At 47.4% G+C, this 26,415-nt stretch overlaps 3 protein-coding genes and 1 long non-coding RNA gene across 6 annotated transcripts in view; 2 read left to right on the top strand and 2 right to left on the bottom strand.

The window, feature by feature from the left end:
- LOC125563222 overlaps positions 1-19,373 on the top strand; it is a 33,764-nt gene extending 14,391 nt beyond the window's left edge. For both annotated transcript variants that reach the window (XR_007308235.1, XR_007308236.1), the window contains exon 3: positions 18,323-19,373. This is a non-coding gene — a long non-coding RNA (uncharacterized LOC125563222). The remainder of the gene's footprint in view (positions 1-18,322) is intronic.
- On the bottom strand, positions 271-25,893 carry LOC125563220 (arrestin domain-containing protein 3-like). Its single transcript, XM_048728249.1, has 6 exons — positions 25,807-25,893; positions 4,128-4,470; positions 3,015-3,238; positions 2,065-2,301; positions 1,169-1,282; positions 271-513 (listed from the first exon to the last, which is right to left on the bottom strand). Exons 2-6 carry the CDS (start codon positions 4,363-4,365, stop codon positions 286-288), a joined length of 1,041 nt encoding a protein of 346 aa, XP_048584206.1. The 5' UTR covers positions 4,366-4,470; positions 25,807-25,893; the 3' UTR covers positions 271-285.
- On the top strand, positions 6,631-18,927 carry LOC125563221. Its single transcript, XM_048728250.1, has 2 exons — positions 6,631-6,989; positions 17,922-18,927. Exons 1-2 carry the CDS (start codon positions 6,656-6,658, stop codon positions 18,128-18,130), a joined length of 543 nt encoding a protein of 180 aa, XP_048584207.1. The 5' UTR covers positions 6,631-6,655; the 3' UTR covers positions 18,131-18,927.
- Positions 20,826-25,808, bottom strand: LOC5509165 (arrestin domain-containing protein 3). 2 transcript variants are annotated; one of them, XM_048728247.1, is made up of 7 exons: positions 25,466-25,808; positions 24,354-24,577; positions 23,406-23,642; positions 22,509-22,622; positions 21,673-21,853; positions 21,410-21,424; positions 20,826-21,184 (listed from the first exon to the last, which is right to left on the bottom strand). In XM_048728247.1, the coding sequence occupies exons 1-7, from the start codon at positions 25,701-25,703 to the stop codon at positions 21,126-21,128; spliced, it is 1,068 nt and encodes a 355-aa protein (XP_048584204.1). In that variant the 5' UTR covers positions 25,704-25,808; the 3' UTR covers positions 20,826-21,125. The 2 variants fall into 2 exon arrangements, with proteins under 2 accessions (XP_048584204.1, XP_048584205.1); XM_048728248.1 differs by lacking the exon at positions 21,410-21,424 and having other exon boundaries at positions 20,826-21,175.
- Positions 25,894-26,415: the final 522 nt, after the last annotated feature.

The raw sequence follows: 26,415 nt of genomic DNA, 5'->3' as shown, positions 1-26,415 counted from the left end.
TTTGGGGGAAAGGAAAAGGAAAACCATCAAGGATTTACATTGTGGAAGGGCTGTTCAAGGTTGCCAGGCAAAGTTGCCTGGGTTACCATTGAGAGTAACATGTGGTCGGATCAGGGTCCCCACAATATTTCTAGGGGTCGTGGCTGTCCCCCCCCCCCCCCCTCCCCTCACCCAAACATTTTCTTAATGTTTCTATATCGTGCCCGAACAATATTTCGAGGTTCATGGGATTGACTGATAACTAATACCCCCTTTTGCTTCATGCATGCAACAGTGATGACAACTTCACGATGTCATTAAAAAAAAAGAATATTCCTGTGTAACCTCCTTACCGTGCTTTATACCGACGAAAGTCTTCATGGAAAACTTAGACTTTTGAGTCAGTCGAGAATATGGGACTAACTTATTGATGAGCCCGCAGGACTTTCTAAGCGGTATGGTTGCTATAGTGATAGGAAGCTCCACCTCAAGATTGACACCGGAACCGTGACCATGGGCAACGGCGACGATAACCTTAAAGTAAACAACAACAACGTAAATATATTAGATGTAGCGCAGAGGAATTGAATATATCATTAGCACACCCCTAGTGGGAGATGCCCTTTCCTGTGGCCACCACCTTATCAAGGAACTGTTATTTTCTCCGAGTGAACGCCTCATTGGGCGTTTTTATCTGATGCCAGAGGGGTAATATTCAACTGCAGTACATCAGGACAGGGGATTTCCCTCAAGTGGGGTGCTGATGATTAAATAAGGCTACCGTGATTTGTTAGACTTTTTTTAGATTTTTAAAGTAAAGTTTCGGCGCAAAAGGCATGTAAATCAGCCGAAGAATTCCTAGTTTCCTCGCAGCCGCTGTTAGTTTCGGTGACGCAGCGTTTCCCCGTTGCGTGACCGAAACGTAAAGCGGCTGCGAGGAGACTAGAGAATTCCTAAACAACATCACGCAAAATTGTACACTACTGCGCGCAAACACTTCGAAAATATGCTTATAAGTAATGAAACACTTTGTTCAATAATTCCGTCAGTCATTGTTGTTTTCCCGTCAGTATATGCACTGTTTACAGTCTTGTCGTCCAAGTCCAGGTCGACACGTTTACAGTCGTGTCGTCCAGGTGGTCTTCGAGTCCTGTCGCGTTGTGTCCGGCATGCTCTGCGCTCTTGGTACCTTGAGGTGGTAGCATATAGATACTATCCCACAATTCCTCATGGTCGGAACGACATCCGGGACTTCAAACTCGTCCAACTCAAGCGACATCGAAGAGCGCTGAAGAACTTTGACCTATGAATAAATAAAGAGAGGAAGGTTAAAAATCTGGGAATCAGATACACCCACAGGCGCGTACTGTTATCTTTAACAAAAATCCGGCGAAATCAGTGATCAGTGAATCAGAAAATTTGCAAACTTGTATATATTTGCGGGGGTGGCAGCCGCAAAAGTCCAAACAAGATACAAACAGACCCTTAAAGTTTCGTCCCGAGGCGTCTCTATACTTCATGGCCAACTCTTTTTGTGACATCACAAATCTGTTGTAGGTATCGAAATATTGGGAGAGAGGGGCACGATACAGAATAACAGCATATTGGAGGCACAGCCACGCCCCTAATGGTTATTTCCTTCTATTTTTTTTAATATTGGGGGTCACGTGCCCCCAGTGTCCCAACTCCCTGCTACGGCCCTGCGTCACCTCGGTTTGTCTAAGAATCATCCGCCCTTTTTAATTTAAATGTAAGCTGACCGTGGGTAGACTGGGCATGACGTACAATCTAATTATGCTTTATCAGCTAGCCATAGTAAAAATTACCCAGAAGACCCTAGGGACGATGTTGGGATTCGTAGTACTTAGCACTTTTGTTCTATTCTTGGTTTGCAAAGACGTGACCTAATCGTATGAAAATTAGCTAATTTGAACGGGTTTCCTGTAGATGGTACCCTGGTTCCAGAGCCTCGAACGTCTCTCTATTTAGTGGCCAAATAGGAAGACGTTCGAGGCTCTTGAACCAGGGTATGTAGATGGAGGTATTTTCAAAAATCAATATGGCTGTTACTCACACATCGCTGACCTGTTTATTGACGCTTCTCGTCCTTCCACAGCTAGACTTGTAAGTGATGCCCTGCACCAAGTACACGCTCGTCTCGTAAGGCTCTCTCAGAGGAAGATTACGTATCTCGGTGGTTAGGGTCAGTCGCTCGCCAGGACAGTAAGCGGACCGATCCGTGTACACGAGCGCGTGGAGAGGCGCCGCTGTACCGTTACACAGGCAGTTCAAGGCTTTCTGAGCCTCGCCAAATACAGGCATCTACATACCGGACATCATTACATTTATTATCTCAGCAAGGTGACGGTATCTCATTATTTGCTACCCTGCTAGAAGAGCTTTTTTTGTGTATCAGTGCACCCCGGGGGAGGGGGTAATAGGGATGCTCGTCGTATTTTTTAGGGGTCAAAATCGGGCCTCAGGTTTTTATTAGGGGGTATCAGAAAGAAAAAAGGCTTTTCTTTTTAAGTCTTTTTTAAGGATCTAGAGGTATTGTTTAGGGTAGCAATTTTTGGTCATGTAGGTATTTTTTAGGTTTTTTTGTCGAATTTTCCGACGAACATCCCTACCTCTTTTACATTGAAGACCCCCCCCCCCCCCGGGCAGTGCACTTATCCCTGTCGCGTCTCTGTTCTTTCGCGTTCTCGTTTGTTTGTGTCCGCAGGGAGACCTGACACGGATAAGTGAACTGAGAAACAAACAGAAAAAAAGCTCTGTTAGCCGGGTAACTATTTTCGAGTCATACGCGCATTATTTTTCTTTTTGCTCTTGTAACATTTTAAGATCGGTTTCTTATACTTGAATATACTGGATATTCGCCTTGCACAGCCACTTGGGCTGTTTTTTTATTTTTTTTTATTTCGCTGTGCCTTTTGAGCAGGATTTGCCATAGCCAATACTTTTTTGGGAGATAATTACTTTGCGTTACGATAATGGTCGGTTCCTTATTAAAAGCTTAAAAATCGTATACTTACGAGAAGTCTGGGAGAGTTGACATCTATCAAGTCGATCACGTGGACTTGTAGCTTGATAACCTCGTCAAAGCGCCAAGGACGACTGATTCGCGCACGCAAATAGTACCTCACGTGACCATGTGTGCTCTCAAAGGACGATGGGAGACTGAATGGTGGTATTTTGAAGGAAAATTCTAGCGCATGCCTACCTGCCGATAGAACGCTGACTGCCCCTTTCTTATCTCCTGCAAAATTATAAACGTAACCTGATAAGTAGATAAGTACAGCCTGATACAGATGGACTATACAACAAACGTCCGTTAAGGGGATACCTCAGAACATCGCTCTACATAGAGGAAAATGGCCCGAAACCCGGCGATCTTCAAACGAACGGAGTTTAAATTCTTCAGAGAGTATTTTTATTCTATTTATTTTATTAGCTTTGCAATTAAACATTAATTAAAAAATACGAATATACACGACAAATGGCAGGGACACCGGGACATCTAGCGGTCTTATGTAGAGCTCTATTAAACAATCTCACAACCACGTGAGACAGGGCCAAAAACCAAATAAAGATTTCACCCTTTGAAGTTCGCCGGGTTTCGTAACCATTCCCCTATTAACTAGCTTTCATTTTCAAAAGTCGCGAAACCAGAAACCTCCATTAAGCGGATATCTCCATTAAGAACTCTCGGGCTCAAGAAAGTCCGTTATACATAAAAGAGGCACATTATCGGAAAAGGGGCTAAATAACGAGGAAATATGGAGACTCATTTGACTGAATTTATGATCGAGGAAAGTTCCAGAGACTGTGGTGGTCGCACTGTGAATTCACCTTTTATATCAGTGTCTTTTGGTGATAAAATGAAATAAACAATAATCCCTTTATTATCATGATGGGCTTTGTGCAAGCGGCATCCTCAACATCCTCAATTGCCAAATCTAGAGCAAGCTCTTAAAAAAAACCTGTTGCGCAGGCTTATTGCGAGTTGACCGCGTCTTTTGGGTTACCTGTGCTTGCATGACAATAGCGTTCCACTGAAGAAACACTAGCAGTCGAGTATAAAACCCTTTGATAATGAATTTTAAAAGAGAAAATAGCTCAATAAACCCCACTTAGCATTAACTCACCATTTGCCAATAAGGATGTCTTTTTGTTGAAATAAACCTCCTCATTTTTGTGCGTGGTTGTGTAGTTCTCAATTTCATCCCAATTTGTACGCGCTTCTCCGTGGAACTCGACATGGACACTGCGAAACTTTAAACTCTCTTTCGAATACACGACGCACTCCCCAGAAACGACCTCCCCGGGATGATAAATCCTGTTCTTTCTGTTCAAAACAATCTCAAATGTAACCCCTTTGCCCATTTTCCGGCGATGGCGGTGGATGGATTGTACAATGCAGAACACCAAAACACTGTTGACTGGACGTTGTCGACTCCTTGATTCCTCGGTGCGTATAGAGTCTGGAATTTCTGCGTTTATGGGGTCAACTTGTGAAAAGAAAGTGCTGTTTTTAAAACGCTTGTATCTTTGCCCGTGGTCAAATTTTGAGATTTTTTCTGATATCATATAAAAACTCTTTACCTATTCTTCATCTCAGGATAAGTAAATATTAAAAACAAGTTACTGGAATTTGATGCAAGGGGCCTTTTAATTGCTCGTATAGACGGTCAACAACTTTTAGTTGTCAACTTTCGTTCTTTTAGTTGACAACTAAAAGTTGTTCACTAAAAGCTGACACGCTAGCTTTCGGAAAATGAGAGTTCACAATTAAAAGTTGTCAACTCTTTCCCGTCTACACGAGCAACTTCAAGTTGTCAATTAAAAGTTGACAACTAAAAGTTGTCCGTGTAGACGAGCCTTAAAACCAGACAAACATACAGTAAACAAAACAACAAAACAAAACATACAGTGGTTTCTAAGCGGTCTTTCCCTGATACCCCATTCCCCCCTCTGTCTCTATCCTACCTTTCACAGGGTTACTGTGCCTTAGTCCGCCCACACACGACTCATCTCTTACGTAACTCGTAATCAAGTTACTCAAATCAACGCCTTGACTCACAAATTGCTCCATAGCATCAGAAACGGCTTCGTCTAAATCCATCTCGAATTCCTCTATATTTTCACCAACTACGGCATCGAAGGTCTCCTGGGAAATCTTCTTTGGATGATTCATGGCGTTGAGTTATGAATTAATCCCTGCACTTGGACTATAGCCTATTATTATTTAGAAAAAGCGTTTGACAAGTGTATCGAAATTGAGAGAGAAATGGCGTGTACAGGACCCGAAATGATCCCAGGACCCGAAACGAAACCAGGACCCGAAACGATCCCCAAAAGTTCCCCAACTGATCCCGGGACCCGAAACGATCCCCAAGAGTCCCCGAAATGAACCCCAAGGAATTACAGTAATAGACAACTAAGGAATGTGTAAGGATTGGCTTTCAGTTTTAAAAACATATGAAACATTTAGCTTTGTTTGTGTTATTAAAAGGGGATTTACATTAACTAAAACTATAGTATTAAGGTTTTAATATACGACTGCGGGGGAATACAGTGGTTGAGTCAGAAATTGGGGTCAACTAACAATTCTTTGTGATAGAAATTTGAAGAGCCCGGCGTGGATAAATCATTTTTACATAACAAGCCATAAAAGAAAGTCTTTACAGATAGGACATGCTGCTTTTTATAGGAAGCGAAATGTTTTAAAGTTTTTTTTTTTTTTTGCATGTTTGTTTTCGGTGAATGAAAGACTATCATATCATGAGATCATGCCGGGGTGTACGCACGACTACATGAGGAATTTCAAAACTCACATAATATTGCTTTCAACAAAAGCCACATCCTTTTAATATTTTGCATCGGTAGTAGAAAGGTTGTTCGAGTGCATAACTCAGTATGCTTTTGTCATTCCATCTTCTCGGCCAAACCGGCTGCCTAAAATGTGTCGGTAAATATTCGCTCGTGTGAACAAAGATTTCGTGGTGAAATACATGTTTAGGAATATTAATTTTTAGGGGTGATGTTTACCGGAAATGAGATTTATAGTGTCAGAGTCATGTGTCGTAACCGCAAAATGTTTAGAGTGTGATGGAAGGTCAAAAGTTTGAATGATCTGAGCAAAGCTGTGCTATGTTTATACATGCTGTATTTCTTTCAGTAGCAATTAAAAGTTGTGTATTTGTTTTAGACTGTTTATGGGTTTAACGCCGGGCAATGTAATAAATAGAAGTATTGTGTTGAAATTTATAAGTCAAGTTGTTTAGAAATCGAGTCGCTGTTAACCTCTAATTATGCTTCAAGAATTGCAAGTATTTCTTCTGCTTTCCCTTTGTCCATTACCGTATATCCTTGGGGTTGATTTCGGGGACTCCTCGGTATCGTTTCGGGTCCGAGGATCAGTTGGGGTACTTTTGGGGATCATTTCGGGTCCTGGGGTCATTTCGGGTCCTGGGATCATTTCGGGTCCTGTACAGGTGCCCTTTTGTTTACAGCGCCCGCACTTCTCTGATTCTGCGGTACGTGTGCACCGCATGCGCAGGAGGTCACCTGCGCTTGCGCAATGAGAAAGTTCACAAAATTCTCGGAAACGAAAGTACTGCAGTCTGAAGCACGTTCCTTCTGTCAGTCGCGGTTTTTTTAGCGTCCTTTCGCCATGAAAACCTTGACAAAAGCAGTTTGTTGGAGTGCGATAACTCTCTGCGTATGTTTTATCGCGATCGGTGCCGAAACGACCACAGCAAAGCCCAAAACAACTTCAAGTCCGACACCAACTCGACCGAACACCACTGCGACGACTTCCCCGACACCCACTCCAAAGCTTAGCTGCGAGAAACGAAATTCTTGTTGTGGACCGTGCACCGATGATTACGAATGCTACTGGTGTGAGCCGGACTCGACTTGTAAGCCGTACAAAGTCAGTATCTCTCAACTGACCCCGAAAGGGTGCAAAGGAAACAAGTGGTATTTGAAACAATGTGCCGTTCCAGGTAGGTTCGCACGGTATCCTAACAGTTCTAATTTGGGTATAGCTTATTTGATTTGTTGTTAAAAGGATAATAACCAGTTTGTCCATGTCTCTATTTTATGAACTTATGGGGAGCTCACAAATTTCAGAAGTACTAAATTAAACAAGTTTCCATTCATGCGTAACTCAATTTCAACAATAGTGACAACATTATCTAAAAAATAGATCCTGTTTTTTTTGTAGCAAACACCGTAGCTTTAAAACATATTCATATCTCTTATCTTCTGCTTAGTTCCACACTTAAAAGTATTGTATTTCTGATTTATTACCATCATGTTTTTCCACTAAAAACTTTTCTAAGGAATGCATCACGTGATGTGAAGTAATAAAAGTAAAATATTTGATTCAGGTTTGAAAAAAATGGCTGTATATAGATAGTTCTTATCATGTTAATGCATTCCAAAATGCATTCTATAATCAAGATGTCATGACACGGAAATAGCAGTAAGTCATTGACCCTCCATATTTTGGTATAAGTTTTTTTAAATCAAATGGGGGAGAGAATATGAATTTGTGAATTTTTCGCAATAAGGTTTCTCAGAGATGATATCTAAGATGCTCTTTAAAAAGGAAGAGAGATCAATATTTAAAGGAAGATATACAGTTAGCCCGTGAATTTCTCACTTTACGGCCCATTTAACTTCTTCTGCTGTGCTCTGAGAGAGAGGTTCAGCAGAGGCCTCTTTTCTCTGTATTTCGCTGGGCTGGCGTCCGCGAGGACAAGAGACTTCTGCCATAGGTCGAAACTTTTTCGTTGCGCATGCGTTTATAAGCGACTGTATGACGTGCCAGGGGGGGACTGGGGGGTTTCATAGAAACGAGTGGGAGGCGCGAATCGCCCCTCTGGGCCTCCCAGCCCCGTCTCAGGCTAGGGAGGCGCGAATCCCCCCTCCGACCCCCCCAGCTCCATCCCAGGCTGGGGGCTTTCAGTGGCACCGAAACGCGTTTCGCGTAGATTAATAATTGCTGGTTATTAATCTACGTCGGGACCACTTCGCGTAGATGGGTAAATCTACGCAGAACACACTAGCGATGGTTAGCAATCATTAATCTATGTCCGGGGACGCCAGCGCCTTGTGCTAGGACCTGAGGGCCGTGAAAACGAGGAACGTGGATTGGGCCGCCAACCTACGGAGCGCGGAATAACCGTTTTTCGGCCGTAAATTCAAAGCCGCTGGCGTGGCGTTTAAGCCTGAGTTTTACTCGAACACCTCGCTCCCGAACTCCTCGCGAATTTCTCGCAGCCTCTTTTTCATCTTTTCGCGTGTCTCCAGGGAGGGCCCTTCCCTGCTTTTTTTATCACGCGGTGCGAGGCCGTGTCGAGCTCTGATAGCGGCGCGTAGTATCTCTCTTGTTCCTAAAGTATTAGCCGAAACTCTTCGTCTGAGATATGCCCGTCCTGCAGAGCCTTAGAGACCAGCTCGCTGATCGAGTTTTTCTTACTCTCCGCTAAAACCACCGTGTCTTCGTGTTTAGCCACCCTGCTCGTAAGACCCCTAGAGACTATCCCTGCGCCTGCGCCCACGACACCGACCAGCCCAGCGACCCCTGCCAGCGGACCGCCGATCAGAACCCCTATCCCACTCAAAGAGACCCCCACCCCGGCGCTGGAAAGCGCCCTTGCAGCGATGCCGGATGCCACAGGCACAGCATGGGTAACGGCAAAGGCGCGCTTATACTTCTTCCGCACCTGTCGATGATGCGTTATCTCGTTGTCTAGAACCGCCTGAGTGTCACATATTTTCTGGAGTCGGAAGCTTTGCATGTCGCCGCCGATGCTTACCGGAGCGGTAGGCGTCATGTGCGTACCCTTCGGGGGGCAGACGCTGGGAAGCGAGGGGTATGTGGCACCGCTGCTAACGTCGCTGTTTGCCATGCTTGTTACGTCGGACCTAGGTTAGCTCTAATACGAGGCGAACAGGCTTGCCCTTAAAGTCCACCCGTCTACCGCGGTCATCCCTGATCCATATTTGGATACTCGAAACAAACTCAGAGGAAGATGTTGCGGCACAAACGGGGATGTCGGGTCCATAGACGACTTTCTCGTGCGGCCTCCCGCGGGTTTCTAGGCAAGCGAGAACGTTTGAAGGCTCGCCTAAGGCGAGGCATTGCGTGCGGTCTACGATATCGCAGAAGACGTAGAGGGCCTCTATTTTCGGCAAAGCCACCTTAAGTGGGGGGACCCCCAAGGGCATTGCGAGGCCCCGCCCACCCAACTGATCGTCTTTAGCCTCTAGGCCAAATAGTGCGCAAAGCTCGGCATTCAGGAACGCAACGCCATTGGACGTGAGCGTGATCTTCCCGGTGAGGGGATCCAGCTTCGCGGTCAGAATCTGGCTTTTAGCGCGGTTGATCGTTTCCACGATGGACTCGGCCGTGTGGTGCCCGGCTGGCAGAGTAGCGATGGGCGGGAGGGAGGCTATAGTCGTTATCTGCTGCTCCCTCTCGAGATTATACCAGCTGTTAAACAGCGAGCACTGCCGGAGCGCCACAAAGCGTGGGCGTCTTATCGGCTGCCCGAAGAAGAGCGTCAGTTCACCGGAGGTGAACTCAGCGTGTAGGACCACCATTGTGTTGAACATAGCCCGCCTTCGTGTTTAATAGGGTTGAGCATGGATTGGGAAGGCTGGCAGATGCTGAACGAGGTCCCCCGAAGGAAGGAGGAGGAGACGAAGAAGGCGGCAGTTGCGGCGGGAGCCTCTATAGCCGAACATATCAAACACGCTATAGCCGAACAAGCCAAAAAACCGGTTTCCCTAGGTTTCCCTAGGTCTCTGACCCTCGCGCAAAAGCTGCTCTACGTCGTGCCCGCGACCCCCGTGGAGAGCACGGCCTCAGACATCACCCCACTACTCACGCAGCTGGAGATACACGTGGCTGAGGACAAATCATTCACGACTAGGGTCCGAGACATATTCAAAGAGACAGTAGTCACGCACAAGTCCGCCAAGGAGTCTCGCCGGTGGCTATCGGAGCCTTCCTATGGGTACTGGCCACAGCAACTCAACTTTGCGGTCTGGTGCGCAACCGCCGGTTGTGGGGTGTCCCTAACTGACCCCACTTTCGCCACGCTCCCCTCTGTCATCAGGGGATTTCTAAGGTTTCACGTCTACTTCACCACAAGGAGGATACTCTACGAGCTCGGCGTCCCCCTGCCTGGCGACAACACGTTCGCGCAAAAAGGTAACCCCTACAAGAAGGCCGCTTTCGAGCGTCTGTGCATAGAGTTCGGTTTGCCGCGTAAGCCGGACTTCCGATGGAAAGGCGGGCGGAACCACGGGCTAGGCGATGTGTTTGTGTTCTACCCGGGGGAGGGGTATCGCAACGTGCACGTGATCCGCGGCTACGACACGGCGGCGGATGAGTACCCGAGCCACCTCAATCTGTTTAGCGACGAAGGTGGGACGTACAATAGTGGGAAGCAGGTGGGTTACATACGCAACGACGACCACGGGGGCGTGCAATATAGCTGGTTTGCGCCTCCCAAAGGCGAGGGGCTGACAAAAGCAGGGCTAGGGAGACTCGACCGCTCGGTCGAGGCGTTCGTCTACACGGTGCTTGGTGCACAGGTAAACGTCCGTTCCTCCATCGCAGGGGCCGGTGGGCCGGCCATGGAGGCGCAGGCGGAGTTCACGGAGCTGCTCGAAGACGCGATCATAGAAAGCGATCATAGAAAACTCAAAGCGTGCAAAGGTACCAGTTAGCCGTGCAGGAGGCCAAGGTGAGACTGAGTCTTGCGGTTGCACCAGGTGTGTGGCTGATGCCGAGCGATCTGGTGATAAACACGCAAAGCGTCGTGGGCTACAACAATAAGCTGCAGAAAGCCACGGACTCCATGAAGCTCGGCGCAAACGCGATCAACACCGCTCATAACATGGCCGGTGGGCATCCTAGGGTGCAACACGCGACTGACCACGTGCCGCCCCGGCGGCAAAGCGCCCCTGCGAAAGTGCACGCGGAGGGCGCGGCTGCCCCGGACCTGGGCGGCGCCGGTGCCGTTCCGGCGTCGGCACGACAGGCTGCGCATAGCACGTCGGGCGAAAAGAGTGACCACACCGCCCTCGAGGTGGGGTTGTCGGTGCTCGTGGCGGCCGCGGCGTATTACTTGTTCCGATGATTGCTTAGCATTCGACGAACCAAGAACGCGGCTACGGCTATAATGAGCAGCCACGCATTTTCGCCAAGGAATTTCACCGCTTCCCCTGCAGCCTTAAACACGAAGTTCGCGATGCTGCCTACTAGCCCAAGGAGAAGCTCGCCTAGCTTTTTCCCGATAGCCTTAAGCCCGTTACCGACCCCTCGGCCACGGAGGAGAGCGACCTGCCGAGCGACTTCACAATGGCCGCGATCGTCGTCGCTACGGCCAACCCTATAGCGGTGACGGTAAAGCCGTGCTTTTTGAAGATGGCTTTGATGCGCTCGCTTAGCGGCTTTTGGTTCTCGAACTCTCGGTTTTCGCGTTCTAGTTCGCCAATCTCGGACAGCCTCTCCTCGTTGCGCTCACGGGCCTCTTGGCGGCGACTCTCTGGCGTGTTAGGGTCGTCGATGGTCTCCCTGTCTGTGGCTACCACCCCTTGCAGCTCTTGGACTCGTTCTGTGTTCTCCTAGATGACCGCGTCTATCTCTGCCACGGACCCCATCGCCAGCTTGAAGCCTTTCAGCTTTGCAACGTCCTGTCAAACGCCCCGGTCCTCATTGAACAGCTGTCTTTGTTTAGTCCAACCTCCTTTGTCGAGGTTGCGAAGCTGTATTAGCGTCTTTCCCCTCCGGTCTGACAGGAACCGTATCAGATTCTCGTTAAGGTCTGGGTATTCCTCCCTGAGGGACTGGAGACCGAGTCTTCTCGCTGCACCCTCTGTGATGAACGAGGTTTCAGCGGTCGTTTGCGTTGCGCTTTGCGTAGCCATGCTATGCGCAGCATGCATACGAGATGACGTGCTCGTCATTGGGATCGACTCCCCATCGTCGGGGCCAAACGGGATAAGGGGTGTCGTCTCGTTGTCCCCCGCTCCGCGATCGGCGGACGCACCCGGCAAGGTATCGTCAATGTCAACGTCAACATCACCCATGATGCGTGCGCATAACTCGTGCTATGCTATATTAGACATGTCTAACAGTCCGCACCATAGCCACGCGGCTTCGTACTTTATGTACACATACGTATATGACATATAATATACGTAATAGGGATGTCAGTCAGAGATAAACTTGACCCCCAACGAACACGCAGAACTCTGGGGTTGAAAGCCGAGAGAACTGTTCACCGGGTCACTCTCAACCCGTCGACGGCCTCCCCAGGCGAGACGCTATATGTGGCGGTCCCAAAGCTATCGGAAGGCGTCACGCTCGTGCCTGGCTCCTTGAGGGTCGGTCTCGATCTCTCCGTCTCAGGCCAAGAGAATAATACCGTCGTGAACAACGTCGGCCGAAATCTTGTGAGCCGCCTGAAAATCACGTTTGCAGGAAAAACGCTCCAGGACACCAACCGCTACGACGTCTTCAAGACGTATGAGGAGCTTTACCTGTCCATGATCGAGAGAGAGGACCGCCTGGAGCAGGGCATACAGTCAGAAAACATGCGCAATCTTCGCTCCAAGGCTGGCGATAAAGCGGCTAGTAACGCCAAGGAGAACGCTCTAAACGCCGCCCACGGGGCGAAGTACACCGTCCCGCTAGACCATTCTCTGCTGACGGACCACGGCGTACTGTACCCAAGGGCGCTCTCCGAGGCGCTGCTCTTCGAGATCACGCTCGCAACGGTTGACCAGGTAGTAGTCGGAAGCGATGCTACCAAATTATCCTATGGCATCAAAAATCTAGAGCTGGAATACGAAAGCCTGAGGGACAACAACCTCGCGAGGTCTGCAGCCGCCGCCTACCAAAACGGCACAACGTTCTTCTACAATCAAGTGAACCTTCACAAGACCTCCATGATTAGCAAAGGGACGGACAGCATAATCAACGAGAGTGTCAGCCTGCCGCGAAGTTCTATGAGTGGTCTGTTGCTCCTCTTTGTGGAGCCATACACAGCAGGGGCTCGCGACTCTGAGAAGTTCGTGTACCCCGACATCAAGAGCGTTCGCGTTACAATCGACGGCATGCCAAACAAGGTCTTCAGCCAGGGGCTGCGCCCCACGGATTTCTGGAGGGAGGCGAAAAGGCGGTTCGTCCGCCCCTCCCCGGGGGGGCACAACGGAGCACCTGCCGCCTCGGCAATCGGCCCCGAGTCGTTCTATGGCGATAACAAGTTTGCTCTGTGGATCGACCTTTGAACGACGGACGACAGTGCTATCCATGGGGGTGGTCTCCAATTGCTCAATACCCGCGACGGTGTGCACCTCGAGATAAAACGCACGGCAAGCGGCACGGGTACCGTAAACTGTCACGTGTTTGTGGTGGCCGACGCCCAAATGAACCTTTTGAACGGACAGCTAGAGTCCATACAATACTGAGCACAGACAGTTTCTGCGCGGGATGGACCCGAAAAACATCCCATTTAACGCTCTCATCGTGGGCCCGACGTCATGCGGGAAGACCCGATTCATAGTGGACCGGCTGCGCGGCCCTTTCCGGGGCAAGTTTGACTACATCGTACTCATGTGCCCTACCTTTGTCTACAACAAAACATACGACGGCTTCGGCGAGGGCGACAATCGTCTGTTTGTCATCGCACCTGAGGCGGGTCAGATCGACATACTGCTGAGGTTTGTCTCCGCTCTCTTCGAAGGCACTAATACGCTAATCATACTCGACGACTGTGCGGCCTCGAAAGACGTAAAGAGGCGCTCTGACCAGCTCGTCAACTTGGCGTTCAGCGCGCGCCACGTGGGTATTAGCGTGTGGGTGACCACGCAGCAGCTCACCAGCATCACTAAGCCGTTCCGTGAGAACATCGCGGCCTTGGTGGTCTTCTATACCCCGAGCAAGGCGGACATGAAAGCTATCCTGCATGACTACGGCGCGGAGCTCTCAGAAGAGAAGATGAAAGAGTACATGAAGGCTGAAGTTAAATAAGTGGTCGGTGCCCACAAGGAGGTTTGTCAGATACGCGGCTTCTTCACGGGCGCGGTCTACGATCGAGGACTCGTCGCCATAGCGAGCGCACTTGCCTACGAAACGGACAGCGAGATATCGACCCTCAGGGTACTGCGAGTCTTCGCCGCCGGGGCGGCACGCGATGGAGTGGGGGAACTTGATGGAGTCCGTTTTTCCGACGCTATACAACACCTCCCTCGCCGTGGCCATGACGAGGTCACCCGAGTCTTACAGGTCCTTGAGCTCTGGCGTGGTGATCCAGCCCTCGTTACGCTCCAAGTGCTGCCCCACCCTCCCGGAAGTGTAGGGGTGGCAGGCCTCAGAGAACTCCCACTCGGTCAGCTGAATGGCCCCGGTTAGTTGAAGAACCTCGCTCAATGGCTGTCCCACAACATCCGCGATACGATACACGTTCGTAGGGAAGCCGTATTTCCGTACCAGATCAATGGCGTCCGAGGCGCCGCCGAAGACACTGTCCTCGCATCCTAGGTACGCCGCACTCATGTCGATGTGCGCATGAGGCTGCGCCCCTATGTTTTCCTTGCTATTCCACACTTTGGACTCAACCTGCGCCGCTCGCCAGACGTCCCTGTATTTTAGAGGCGTTGGCCTGATGTTCTCTCTTTGGGTCAACTTCTTGAAGCGATACCCTATTGCACCGCCTATCGAGTGCGTGGCTTCGGTGTACTCTTGGTAGGCTTGGTGGTCATCAGGGAGCCATTGAGGATCATATCCAGTCTCGTATGTAAACGCCCTGTCGATAGCCCATCCGTCTTGTCCCGATCGGTACAGTTTGCCTTCGTGCGTGACTATAACGCGCCCACACAGCCAGACCCTCGTGCTTCTGGGGATCGCCCTGTTTATAAAGCGATTGAGCACCTCTCGCACTTCTGCCTCGCGCGTTTTTGTGGCGGCACTGGTAGCGCGAGGCGCTGCCTTCCCCTGACATAACGAACAAAGATCCCCCTCAGCCTCGAAGTCTAGGCCGTGTACTTCCCCGAGTCCCACAGGACGTTACCCAGGGCGTCCACGGCTACTAGCTTTACCTCGAGCTTCTTTTCCATCTCAAAGAGGTCTTCTTTGGTGCATCCCGTAGTGGCCAGCTTCTTGTCGAATCGCTCGAGGATCTTGCCTCGTGTCTTGGTTAGACCAAGGGAGCGCGAGGTGCCGCGATTCCTCAAGAAGTCGGCAACATAGATCACAACACAGTTAGCGAAGGCGTCACTCCCCTCTCGCTCAAACATTGGCCCAGGCTCACCACTTTGCTCAGGTAGAGGGCGAAGCTCGTATCTCACGTAGACGAGGTACTCTCGTCCTTTCTCCCAAATACCCGCATCGATGCCTTCCAGGGCACCGACTGCGATTTGGCCCCCTCTTTTGACTAACGACCCACCGATCTTGTACTCCAAGCGCCCTTCCTCCTCTGTGATTGGCGCCAATGGCTCTGCGGGGGCCTTACCAACGACCGTTAAGAGTCTGTAGCGCCGGTCGGGGTCCACCATCTCGAGCACCGGTGGCAACACTGCGTTTGCCCGCAGAGACTCCCGCTCGTGCGAGACCCACCACGCCGAGCCATCGTCATTAATGTCAGGACCCCGCATAACCGGCTTTAGAGCAATGACACCTGCTCCACCAAGATCTCGTATCTCCTGGTAAACACCGGCGCTTATGTCTCGGCCCCGAAGAGTGGCATCCACGCTTGGGAACCGAAGATGGGCGCCCCCGGCGAAGAGAGAATAGTACTTCTCGGGGTCTAAGCTCTCTGGGCCCTTTTGCCGCCGTCCCGGCAGCAAAGGGTCGAACTCGCGCCAGACTTCCTCTGTCCACACTTTCGCCGGTACGAGCGGCTTAAGCAGCTTGTGTTTGACATCGTCGGGGATGTCCTCGTCCAGGATGTTCTGGACCAGCCCTGCCAGCAAGGCGGGCGCCTCTTTGTCACGCATGCTATTGAGAACCTCCTCTATGTAAGCGTCCATGTTTGGGCACACCTTGTGCCACCCAGTCTCTAACTGCCCGTATCACAACCGGCGGGACGAGTGTTTGGGTACACCTTGTGCCACCCAGTCTCTAATTGCCCGTATCACAGCCGGCGGGACGAGTGTTTGGGTACACCTTGTGCCACCCAGTCTCTAATTGCCCGTATCACAGCCGGCGGGACGAGTGTTTGGGTATGCCTTGTGCCACCCAGTTTCTAATTGCCCGTACCGCGGGCTGCGATGTCAGACAGAACGAGTGCGAACCATTCCCGAGCGCGCCTCTCGACGCCACGCATCCTCTGCCCTTCACGATTCGCTCCGCAGGGGCGGCACAACCGCGTCTCCGACTGAGTCCCTATGCCGCAGATCCTGCACGGCACGGGGAGGGGGCTGCCCTTACGGAGCCTTTGGAGGTGCACCTTGCAGTAGGTGTCCATGCACCTCTGGCCGCACGTGTTTGCGTGGCCGACCTCTAGCCACCCGCAATAATCTTTTCCGCACTTCATGCTTCGAACGCTCGGTATACCACAGGACAGACGGAGGTCTAATTGCAAGTCCTTGGGGGTTCGAACTGCATTATTGGAAAAATATAGCCATGATACTTCATAACAGCTTTATTCATTAGAATGCGAGTCAGAAAGTTCTTAAAAACGTATGTCATGACGTACCAAGCTCAATTATCCAAGATGGCGGCTCGACTCAAACATGAAATTAGATCTGAAATGATTGGCTGGAAACTTTCAGTAACAACCGATGGGAAAGAGGAGGATGCCTTTGTAGATGGTGTTTTTAAAGAGTTCGATCGCCTCTCTGAAACTGTATTTCGGAAACAGGAGGCTTCTGTGGCAAACAAGGACTGCCGTAAAATCGTAGACCTATGGCCGATGATCGAGCGTTCGATAGAATGAGATACATGATGCCATTTATCGCCGTATTCCCTCAATGGCATCGCCCTATCGTTGCTGCTTTAGCAGAGAAATCCCGAGAGAATTTCAAAGTCATGAAAACAAGCATAATTGAACGACCAAACGGGGGGATTGGGAGCAATTCAAGCAAAAATTCGCGCCTCCCAAGCCTGAGACGGGGCTGGGAGGCCCGGAGGGGCGATTCGCGCCTCCCACTCGTTTCTATGAAACCCCCCAGTCCCCCCCGTGCCAAAACCCGTACCATCGCGAGAAAGCTGTCAATATGCAAATTTTTGTTGCAAATTATGAATCAAACTCCGGTTAGTTCTCCTCTTCGAAAAAAGAAAACATCTGTTCAATTTCAATCACCTAAAACGTCACTAAAAAGATTGAACAGCAAACGCAGCAAAGACAAGTTTTGTCTTGTTTGTGGAATACGTTTCAAGACATCTGGGCACAGGCAAGTTTCTTCAATGTAAATATCGCACAGTTGGACTCTAAGAAAATGTTACACAACTTTTTGGTAAACTTAGATTAGCTAATTTCAGAAGAATATGCAAAAGCTGTAAACGGTCGATTGACTCGTTAGTCAAAAAAGAAGAAATTCTGAATGAAGATAAGGCATTGAATGGCTTCTTTTATAATTCGTCACGTGATATTTCTACGGAGGATGCCGTTTTGAATGCAGTATTATTATCCCACAGTGGATATACGCTTCTCACATGAGCTATTCATTGTGGGCTCAAATAGTGGCCAGTAATTAATAAATGGAGCATGCGCTCTGGATCTCCCATCCACGATGGTGGACGGCAGTTTGATCAAACGAACTTGCAACCCATGGCAGAGGTCTCTTTTCCTTGCAAACTCCAGCCCAGGGAAATACAGAGAAAAGAGGCCTCTGCTAGCGGGGAAAGAGAGAGGTAAACCACTCTTTTCTTTCCTCTGAGATGATGTAATGTATAAATTTGATTGTTTCAGGCTATGTGTTGATCATTGTTGTGCCGTCACTTGTGGGTGTCATCCTCATCAGCCTTGGATGTTGCATATACTGCTGTTACCGCCGCATCCGGAGGAGGAAAGGATATAAACGGGAGAAAGACAGAATCAGACGGAGGGAGAAAAAACGTCAGCGCAGCCAGGAGAAGCATCTTCTCACTAATACGGATGATGAAAATGAAAATCTCTAAAGCTTGAATCACAGGTTGATTAGTTGGGCACCACTGTATCATACTAGTGCCATGGGAAATGTTCTCTGATATTCTTCCTTGCTTTGGGAATCATCAATACCATACATCATTTATAGTAGCATTTGTACCTTGAACTTGACAAATTTTTTCTTGAAATTTTCGTCCGACTATCATAGATTTAGAGCACAGTAGGTTTGGTTTAGTATTCTACCATTGTAAGGAAAGGATAATGAACAGATGGCGATGAGTACACAGGATCTCAGATGCCAAAAGGTAGATCATTTCTTATGATCCCCCCCCCCTTGCAAATCTGTATCCATATAACACCCATGACTGTGTACCATCCCCCTACCCCTAGCAAATCTGGGTACATGCCAAGGGAGATAATGAGTGGTTCTCATAAAGCTGTGAAACACACTTTAGCTTATTTAGCACTAATACACTCTCATGTATTTGATCTCCCTTGTGCTGGCTTTATTACACTTTCAATATTTCCATTTGTTTCACAGGTTTATGAAAACCAGTTTAAATTCACTCATTGATTGAGTGTTATTTCCATTTTTCAATTTATTTAAGGTGTAGCAAATACAACAAGGTGTATCAAGTGTAGCAAATAGGTATCTAACCTAGGATTTTTTCATATTTTTTTCATAAATTTTCTAATTTTCACATGAAAAGTACATTCTAGTAATAGCTTTTTTGTAAATATTATTTCTATAGCATTGAGATCCCCATCACCACAAAAATCTTGTAAATACTAAATCGTTTGATAAAAATAAAGGAATATATATTACCAATATAGTATGTATGCCAGCACGAAGCAAACAGCTAAGCTGCAATACGCATATATGAGCAGCAATAATTCAAATGCACTCGTAGGCAAACCTGTCTTGTTTACACTGTAATGGGGGACCATGAGGGAGGTGTCCTTCCTGTTTTAAAGGAAATGTGTAGGAGTCCAAATTTCCCCCAGACCTATTTTTCATATTTTGATGCTCATTTTTTAAGGTGGCACCCACCACCCTCATCTTGAGAAATTCTTGAGTTGAGTTAAAGAAATTTGAGTTGAAGAAATGTTGATGCATTGAGTTGAAGAAATTTTGGTGCAATGTATGTCAGTCTGTGAGTGGTGTATGTACCACCAAAAAGATGCAGTAAAACAATTAGATTGTAAGAATAGTCTATTTGAAAGGGATTGTTTTTTTTTTATATTTTTGAATTGATTAAATGACAGTAAAAACGCTTTGATGTCTGTTTTGTTCCATCTTAAAAGGCCGCTCTAAATGTGATTGCTTGATATCACTTATTAGGTGGAGATGTCTCTCTAGACGTAATTGCTTGTTAGCATTTATTAGGTGGAAAGGCCACTTTAGACGTGATTGCCTGTTAGCCCTTATAAGGTGAGGAGAGGCCGCTCTAGACGTGATTGCCTGTTAGCCCTTATAAGGTGAGGAGAGGCCACTTTAGGCGTGATTGCCTGTTAGCCCTTATAAGGTGAGGAGAGGCCGCTCTAGACGTGATTGCCTGTTAGCCCTTATAAGGTGAGGAGAGGCCACTCTAGACGTGATTGCCTGTTAGCCCTTATAAGGTGAGGAGAGGCCACTTTAGACGTGATTGCCTGTTAGCCCTTATAAGGTGAGGAGAGGCCACTTTAGACGTAATTGCCTGTTAGCCCTTATAAGGTGAGGAGAGGCCGCTCTAGACGTGATTGCCTGTTAGCCCTTATAAGGTGAGGAGAGGCCTCTTTAGACGTGATTGCCTGTTAGCCCTTATAAGGTGAGGAAAGGCCACTCTAGACGTGATTGCCTGTTAGCCCTTATAAGGTGAGGAGAGGCCACTCTAGACGTGATTGCCTGTTAGCCCTTATAAGGTGAGGAGAGGCCACTCTAGACGTGATTGCCTGTTAGCCCTTATAAGGTGAGGAAAAGCCACTCTACACGTGATTGCCTGTTAGCCCTTATAAGGTGAGGAGAGGCCACTTTAGACGTGATTGCCTGTTAGCCCTTATAAGGCGAGGAGAGGCCGCTCTAGACGTGATTGCCTGTTAGCCCTTATAAGGCGAGGAGAGGCCGCTCTAGACGTGATTGCCTGTTAGCCCTTATAAGGCGAGGAGAGGCCGCTCTAGACGTGATTGCCTGTTAGCCCTTATAAGGTGAGGAGAGGCCACTCTACACGTGATTGCCTGTTAGCCCTTATAAGGTGAGGAGAGGCCACTCTAGACGTGATTGCCTGTTAGCCCTTATAAGGTGAGGAGAGGCCACTCTAGACGTGATTGCCTGTTAGCCCTTATAAGGTGAGGAGAGGCCACTCTAGACGTGATTGCCTGTTAGCCCTTATAAGGTGAGGAGAGGCCACTCTAGACGTGATTGACTGTTAGCCCTTATAAGGTGAGGAGAGGCCACTTTAGACGTGATTGCCTGTTAGCCCTTATAAGGTGAGGAGAGGCCACTTTAGACGTAATTGCCTGTTAGCCCTTATAAGGTGAGGAGAGGCCGCTCTAGACGTGATTCTTTGGTAGCTTTTATTAGGTGAGAGTGGCCTCCACCCGAATTTTCTGGTAAATATTACATATTCTCATAACACCAATTGGAAAAGTGCTGTCCCAACCCCTCTTTTGCCACCTTTGGAACCAGGTGGCTCGTTGAAAACCCCTCTGACCACAGGCCTGGCTGGAGAGCACATAACAAGCATGCTATGCTATTAGTTTTTTTTTTATTTAGTTCACAAAAGTATATCTATGATAAAAAGTATGTTAATCTCCATTGTACTATACAACCCTATTTACACTACTCTCCAGTAACCAAATTACAAAATACAAAAAAGCTAATTTTGATATTCATATTACAATGGTATGAAAATTCCATAAACCTATTATTATTTTTTTATTTGCTGGGCGGGAGTGGTAGGGAACACCTCTGCACATGCCTCTGTAGCTCATCAAACGAGCGTGTGTCTACGTCTCCGATAGGGGACTGGATCTAGCAGGTTGTGATCGTCACGTTGCTACAGCTGGTAGAGGGTAGCCAGGGGATCCAGTTGCGAGTACTAAAAGAGAAGTGCAATATCAGGCATAGCAAGTATAGAAAACTAGCCTCCTCCAGGCGTCTTTTTTAAAGACACCTGCAGAGAGGGTTACGGGTAGTTTGAATATTCCAATTTTGTTTTAAAAGAAAAGAGTATTTTGTCTTTACAGTAAAGAGTATTGCCTGACCAACAGTTTGGGGGAAAGGAAAAGGAAAACTATCAAGGATTTACATTGTGGAAGGGCTGTTCAAGGCTGCCAGGCAAAGTTGCCTGGGTTACCATTGAGAGTAACATGTGGTCGGATCAGGGTCCCCACAATATTTCTAGGGGTCGTGGCTGTCCCCCCCCCCCTCACCCAAATATTTTCTTAATGTTTCTATATCGTGCCCGAACAATATTTCGAGGTTCAGGGGATTGACTGATAACTAATACCCCCTTTTGCTTCATGCATGCAACAGTGATGACAACTTCACGATGTCATTTAAAAAAAAACGAATATTCCTGTGTAACTTCCTTACCGTGCTTTATACCGACGAAAGTCTTCATGGAAAACTTAGGTTCTTGAGTCAGTCGAGAATATGGGACTAACTTATTGATGAGCCCGCAGGACTTTCTAAGCGGTATGGTTGCTATAGTGATAGGAAGCTCCACCTCAAGATTGACACCGGAACCGTGACCATGGGCAACGGCGACGATAACCTTAAAGTAAACAACAACAACGTAAATATATTAGATGTAGCGCAGAGGAATTGAATATATCATCAGCACACCCATAGAGGGATGTGCCCTTTCCTGTGGCCACCACCTTATCAAGGAACTGTTATTTTCTCCGAGTGAACGCCTCATTGGGCGTTTTTACCTGATGCCAGAGGAGTAATATTCCACTGCAGTACATCAGGACAGGGGATTTCCCTCAAGTGGGGTGCTGATGATTAAATAAGGCTACCGTGATTTGTTAGACTTTTTTTAGATTTTTAAAGTAAAGTTTCGGCGCAAAAGGCATGTAAATCAGCCGAAGAATTCCTAGTTTCCTCGCAGCCGCTGTTAGTTTCGGTCACGCAGCGTTTCCCCATTGCGTGACCGAAACGTAAAGCGGCTGCGAGGAGACTAGAGAATTCCTAAACAACATCACGCAAAATTGTACACTACTGCGCGCAAACACTTCGAAAATATGCTTATAAGTAATGAAACACTTTGTTCAATAATTCCGTCAGTCATTGTTGTTTTCCCGTCAGTATATGCACTGTTTACAGTCTTGTCGTCCAAGTCCAGGTCGACAAGTTTACAGTCGTGTCGTCCAGGTGGTCTTCGAGTCCTGTCGCGTCGTGTCCGGCATGCTCTGCGCTCTTGGTACCTTGAGGTGGTAGCATATAGATACTATCCCACAATTCCTCATGGTCGGGACGACATCCGGGACTTCAAACTCGTCCAACTCAAGCGACATCGAAGAGCGCTGAAGAACTTTGACCTATGAATAAATAAAGAGAGGAAGGTTAAAAATCTGGGAATCAGATACACCCACAGGCGCGTACTGTTATCTTTAACAAAAATCCGGCGAAATCAGTGATCAGTGAATCAGAAAATTTGCAAACTTGTATATATTTGCGGGGGTGGCAGCCGCAAAAGTCCAAACAAGATACAAACAGACCCTTAAAGTTTCGTCCCGAGGCGTCTCTATACTTCATGGCCAATTCTTTTTGTGACATCACAAATCTGTTGTAGGTATCGAAATATTGGGAGAGAGGGGCACGATACAGAATAACAGCATATTGGAGGCACAGCCACGCCCCTAATGGTTATTTCCTTCTATTTTTTTTTAATATTGGGGGTCACGTGCCCCCAGTGTCCCAACTCCCTGCTACGGCCCTGCGTCACCTCGGTTTGTCTAAGAATCATCCGCCCTTTTTAATTTAAATGTAAGCTGACAGTAGGTAGACTGGGCATGACGTACAATCTAATTATGCTTTATCAGTTAGCCATAGTAAAAATTACCCAGAAGACCCTAGGGACGAGGTTGGGATTCGTAGTACTTAGCACTTTTGTTCTATTCTTGGTTTGCAAAGACGTGACCTAATCGTATGAAAATTAGCTAATTTGAACGGGTTTCCTGTAAATGGTACCCTGGTTCCAGAGCCTCGAATGTCTCTCTATTTAGTGGCCAAATAGAAAGACGTTCGAGGCTCTTGAACCAGGGTATGTAGATGGAGGTATTTTCAAAAATCAATATGGCTGTTACTCACACATCGCTGACCTGTTTATTGACGCTTCTCGTCCTTCCACAGCTAGACTTGTAAGTGATGCTCTGCACCAAGTACACGCACGTCTCGTAAGGCTCTCTCAGAGGAAGATTACGTATCTCGGTGGTTAGGGTCAGTCGCTCGCCAGGACAGTAAGCGGACCGATCCGTGTACACGAGCGCGTGGAGAGGCGCCGCTGTACCGTTACACAGGCAGTTCAAGGCTTTCTGAGCCTCGCCAAATACAGGCATCTACATACCGGACATCATTACATTTATTATCTCAGCAAGGTGACGTTATCTCATTATTTGCTACCCTGCTAGAAGAGCTTTTTTTGTGTATCAGTGCACCCCGGGGGAGGGGGTAATAAGGATGCTCGTCGTATTTTTAAGGGGTCAAAATCGGGCCTCAGGTTTTTATTAAGGGGTACCAGAAAGAAAAAAGGCTTTTCTTTAAGGCTTTTTTAAGGATCTAGAGGTATTGTTTAGGGTAGCAATTTTTGGTCATGCAGGTATTTTTTAGGTTTTTTTGTCGAATTTTCCGACGAACATCCCTACCACTTTTACATTGAAGACCCCCCCCCCCCCCCCCCGGGCAGTGCACTTATCCCTGTCGCGTCTCTGTTCTTTCGCGTTCTCGTTTGTTTGTGTCCGCAGGGAGACCTGACACGGATAAGTGAACTGAGAAACAAACAGAAAGAAAGTTCTGTTAGCCGGGTAACTATTTACGAGTCATACGCGCATTATTTTTCTTTTTGCTCTTGTAACATTTTAAGATCGGTTTCTTATACTTGAATATACTGGATATTCGCCGTGCACAGCCACTTGGGCTGTTTTTTGTTTTTTTTTTTGCTGTGCCTTTTGAGCAGGATTTGCCATAGCCAATACTTTTTTGGGAGATAATTACTTTGCGTTACGATAATGGTCGGTTCCTTATTAAAAGCTTAAAAATCGTATACTTACGAGAAGTCTGGGAGAGTTGACATCTATCAAGTCGATCACGTGGACTTGTAGCTTGGTAACCTCGTCAAAGCGCCAAGGACGACTGATTCGCGCACGCAAATAGTACCTCACGTGACCATGTGTGCTCTCAAAGGACGATGGGAGACTGAATGGTGGTATTTTGAAGGAAAATTCTAGCGCATGCCTACCTGCCGATAGAACGCTGACTGCCCCTTTCTTATCTCCTGCAAAATTATAAACGTAACCTGATAAGTAGATAAGTACAGCCTGATACAGATGGACTATACAACAAACGTCCGTTAAGGGGATACCTCAGAACATCGCTCTACATAGAGGAAAATGGCCCGAAACCCGGCGATCTTCAAACGAACGGAGTTTAAATTCTTTAGAGAGTATTTTTATTCTATTTATTTTATTAGCTTTGCAATTAAACATTAATTAAAAAATACGAATATACACGACAAATGGCAGGGACACCGGGACATCTAGCCGTCTTATGTAGAGCTCTATTAAACAATCTCACAACCAGGTGAGACATTGCCAAAAACCAAACAAAGATTCACCCTTTGAAGTTCGCCGGGTTTCGTAACCATTCCCCTATTAACTAGCTTTCATTTTCAAAAGTCGCGAAACCAGAAACCTCCATTAAGCGGATATCTCCATTAAGAACTCTCGGGCTCAAGGAAGTCCGTTATACATAAAAGAGGCACATTATCGGAAAAGGGGCTAAATAACGAGGAAATATGGAGACTCATTTGACTGAATTTATGATCGAGGAAAGTTCCAGAGACTGTGATGGTCGCACTGTGAATTCACCTTTTATATCAGTGTCTTTTGGTGATAAAATGAAATAAACAATAATCCCTTTATTATCATGATGGGCTTTGTGCAAGCGGCATCCTCAACATCCTCAATTGCCAAATCTAGAGCAAGCTCTTAAAAAAAACCTGTTGCGCAGGCTTATTGCGAGTTGACCGCGTCTTTTGGGTTACCTGTGCTTGCATGACAATAGCGTTCCACTGAAGAAACACTAGCAGTCGAGTATAAAATCCTTTGATAATGAATTTTAAAAGAGAAAATAGCTCAATAAACCCCACTTAGCATTAACTCACCATTTGCCAATAAGGATGTCTTTTTGTTGAAATAAACCTCCTCATTTTTGTGCGTGGTTGTGTAGTTCTCAATTTCATCCCAATTTGTACGCGCTTCTCCGTGGAACTCGACATGGACACTGCGAAACTTTAAACTCTCTTTCGAATACACGACGCACTCCCCAGAAACGACCTCCCCGGGATGATAAATCCTGTTCTTTCTGTTCAAAACAATCTCAAATGTAACCCCTTTGCCCATTTTCCGGCGATGGCGGTGGATGGATTGTACAATGCAGAACACCAAAACACTGTTGACTGGACGTTGTCGACTCCTTGATTCCTCGGTGCGTATAGTCTGGAATTTCTGCGTTTAAATTGAAATCCACAGTATGAACGTAAGTGCAATTTTTAGGAGAACACTATTCGATGCGTGGGTACCGGTATTATGGTTAAATATAAGGCTCACTGTAAACGACGCGCTATTTTCATCCATGATTCATAAGAGTTATAAACCAATGGCAAGCGTTGAGCTACAAGCGACAAACACACATCAATGCCCGTTGAGCATTTGTTTTGCACCTGGTTGGTGACAGTCAAAGAGTGTTAGTATATAAGCTAGAATGCGACAGATAAATCCCCTTGCGTGTTAAACAGGGTTAGATTAATGAAAACGAAAAACAAAATAAAATGTGAAGACTACAAAACTGCCCCGTGCGCGAAAGTCTTGTTTCGATATTTTTGGCGAATCGCTTATATCCCTTCAAATGGGCAAGTTTAATACATCAATGTCTTCTTAGTGAGTTAGTTTTCATGATATCCGAGATTGTTAGACATTACGTCACTTTAAGAGCAGGTGGTTCGGGGTCGGTACCGCTGAGAAAGTCCCGACTATTGTCATAGCAACAAGGATCGCGAGGAGCGGCAAATTCAATCAAGCTTACCGATACAAGATTTAAATAAAGACATTTACT

Source organism: Nematostella vectensis, chromosome 5 (assembly GCF_932526225.1).
Source record: "Nematostella vectensis chromosome 5, jaNemVect1.1, whole genome shotgun sequence".
In the NCBI taxonomy this organism is placed as follows: Eukaryota; Metazoa; Cnidaria; class Anthozoa; order Actiniaria; family Edwardsiidae; genus Nematostella; species Nematostella vectensis.
Note: the sequence above shows the minus strand (reverse complement) of the source record. Positions and strands in the feature narration are given on the sequence as shown.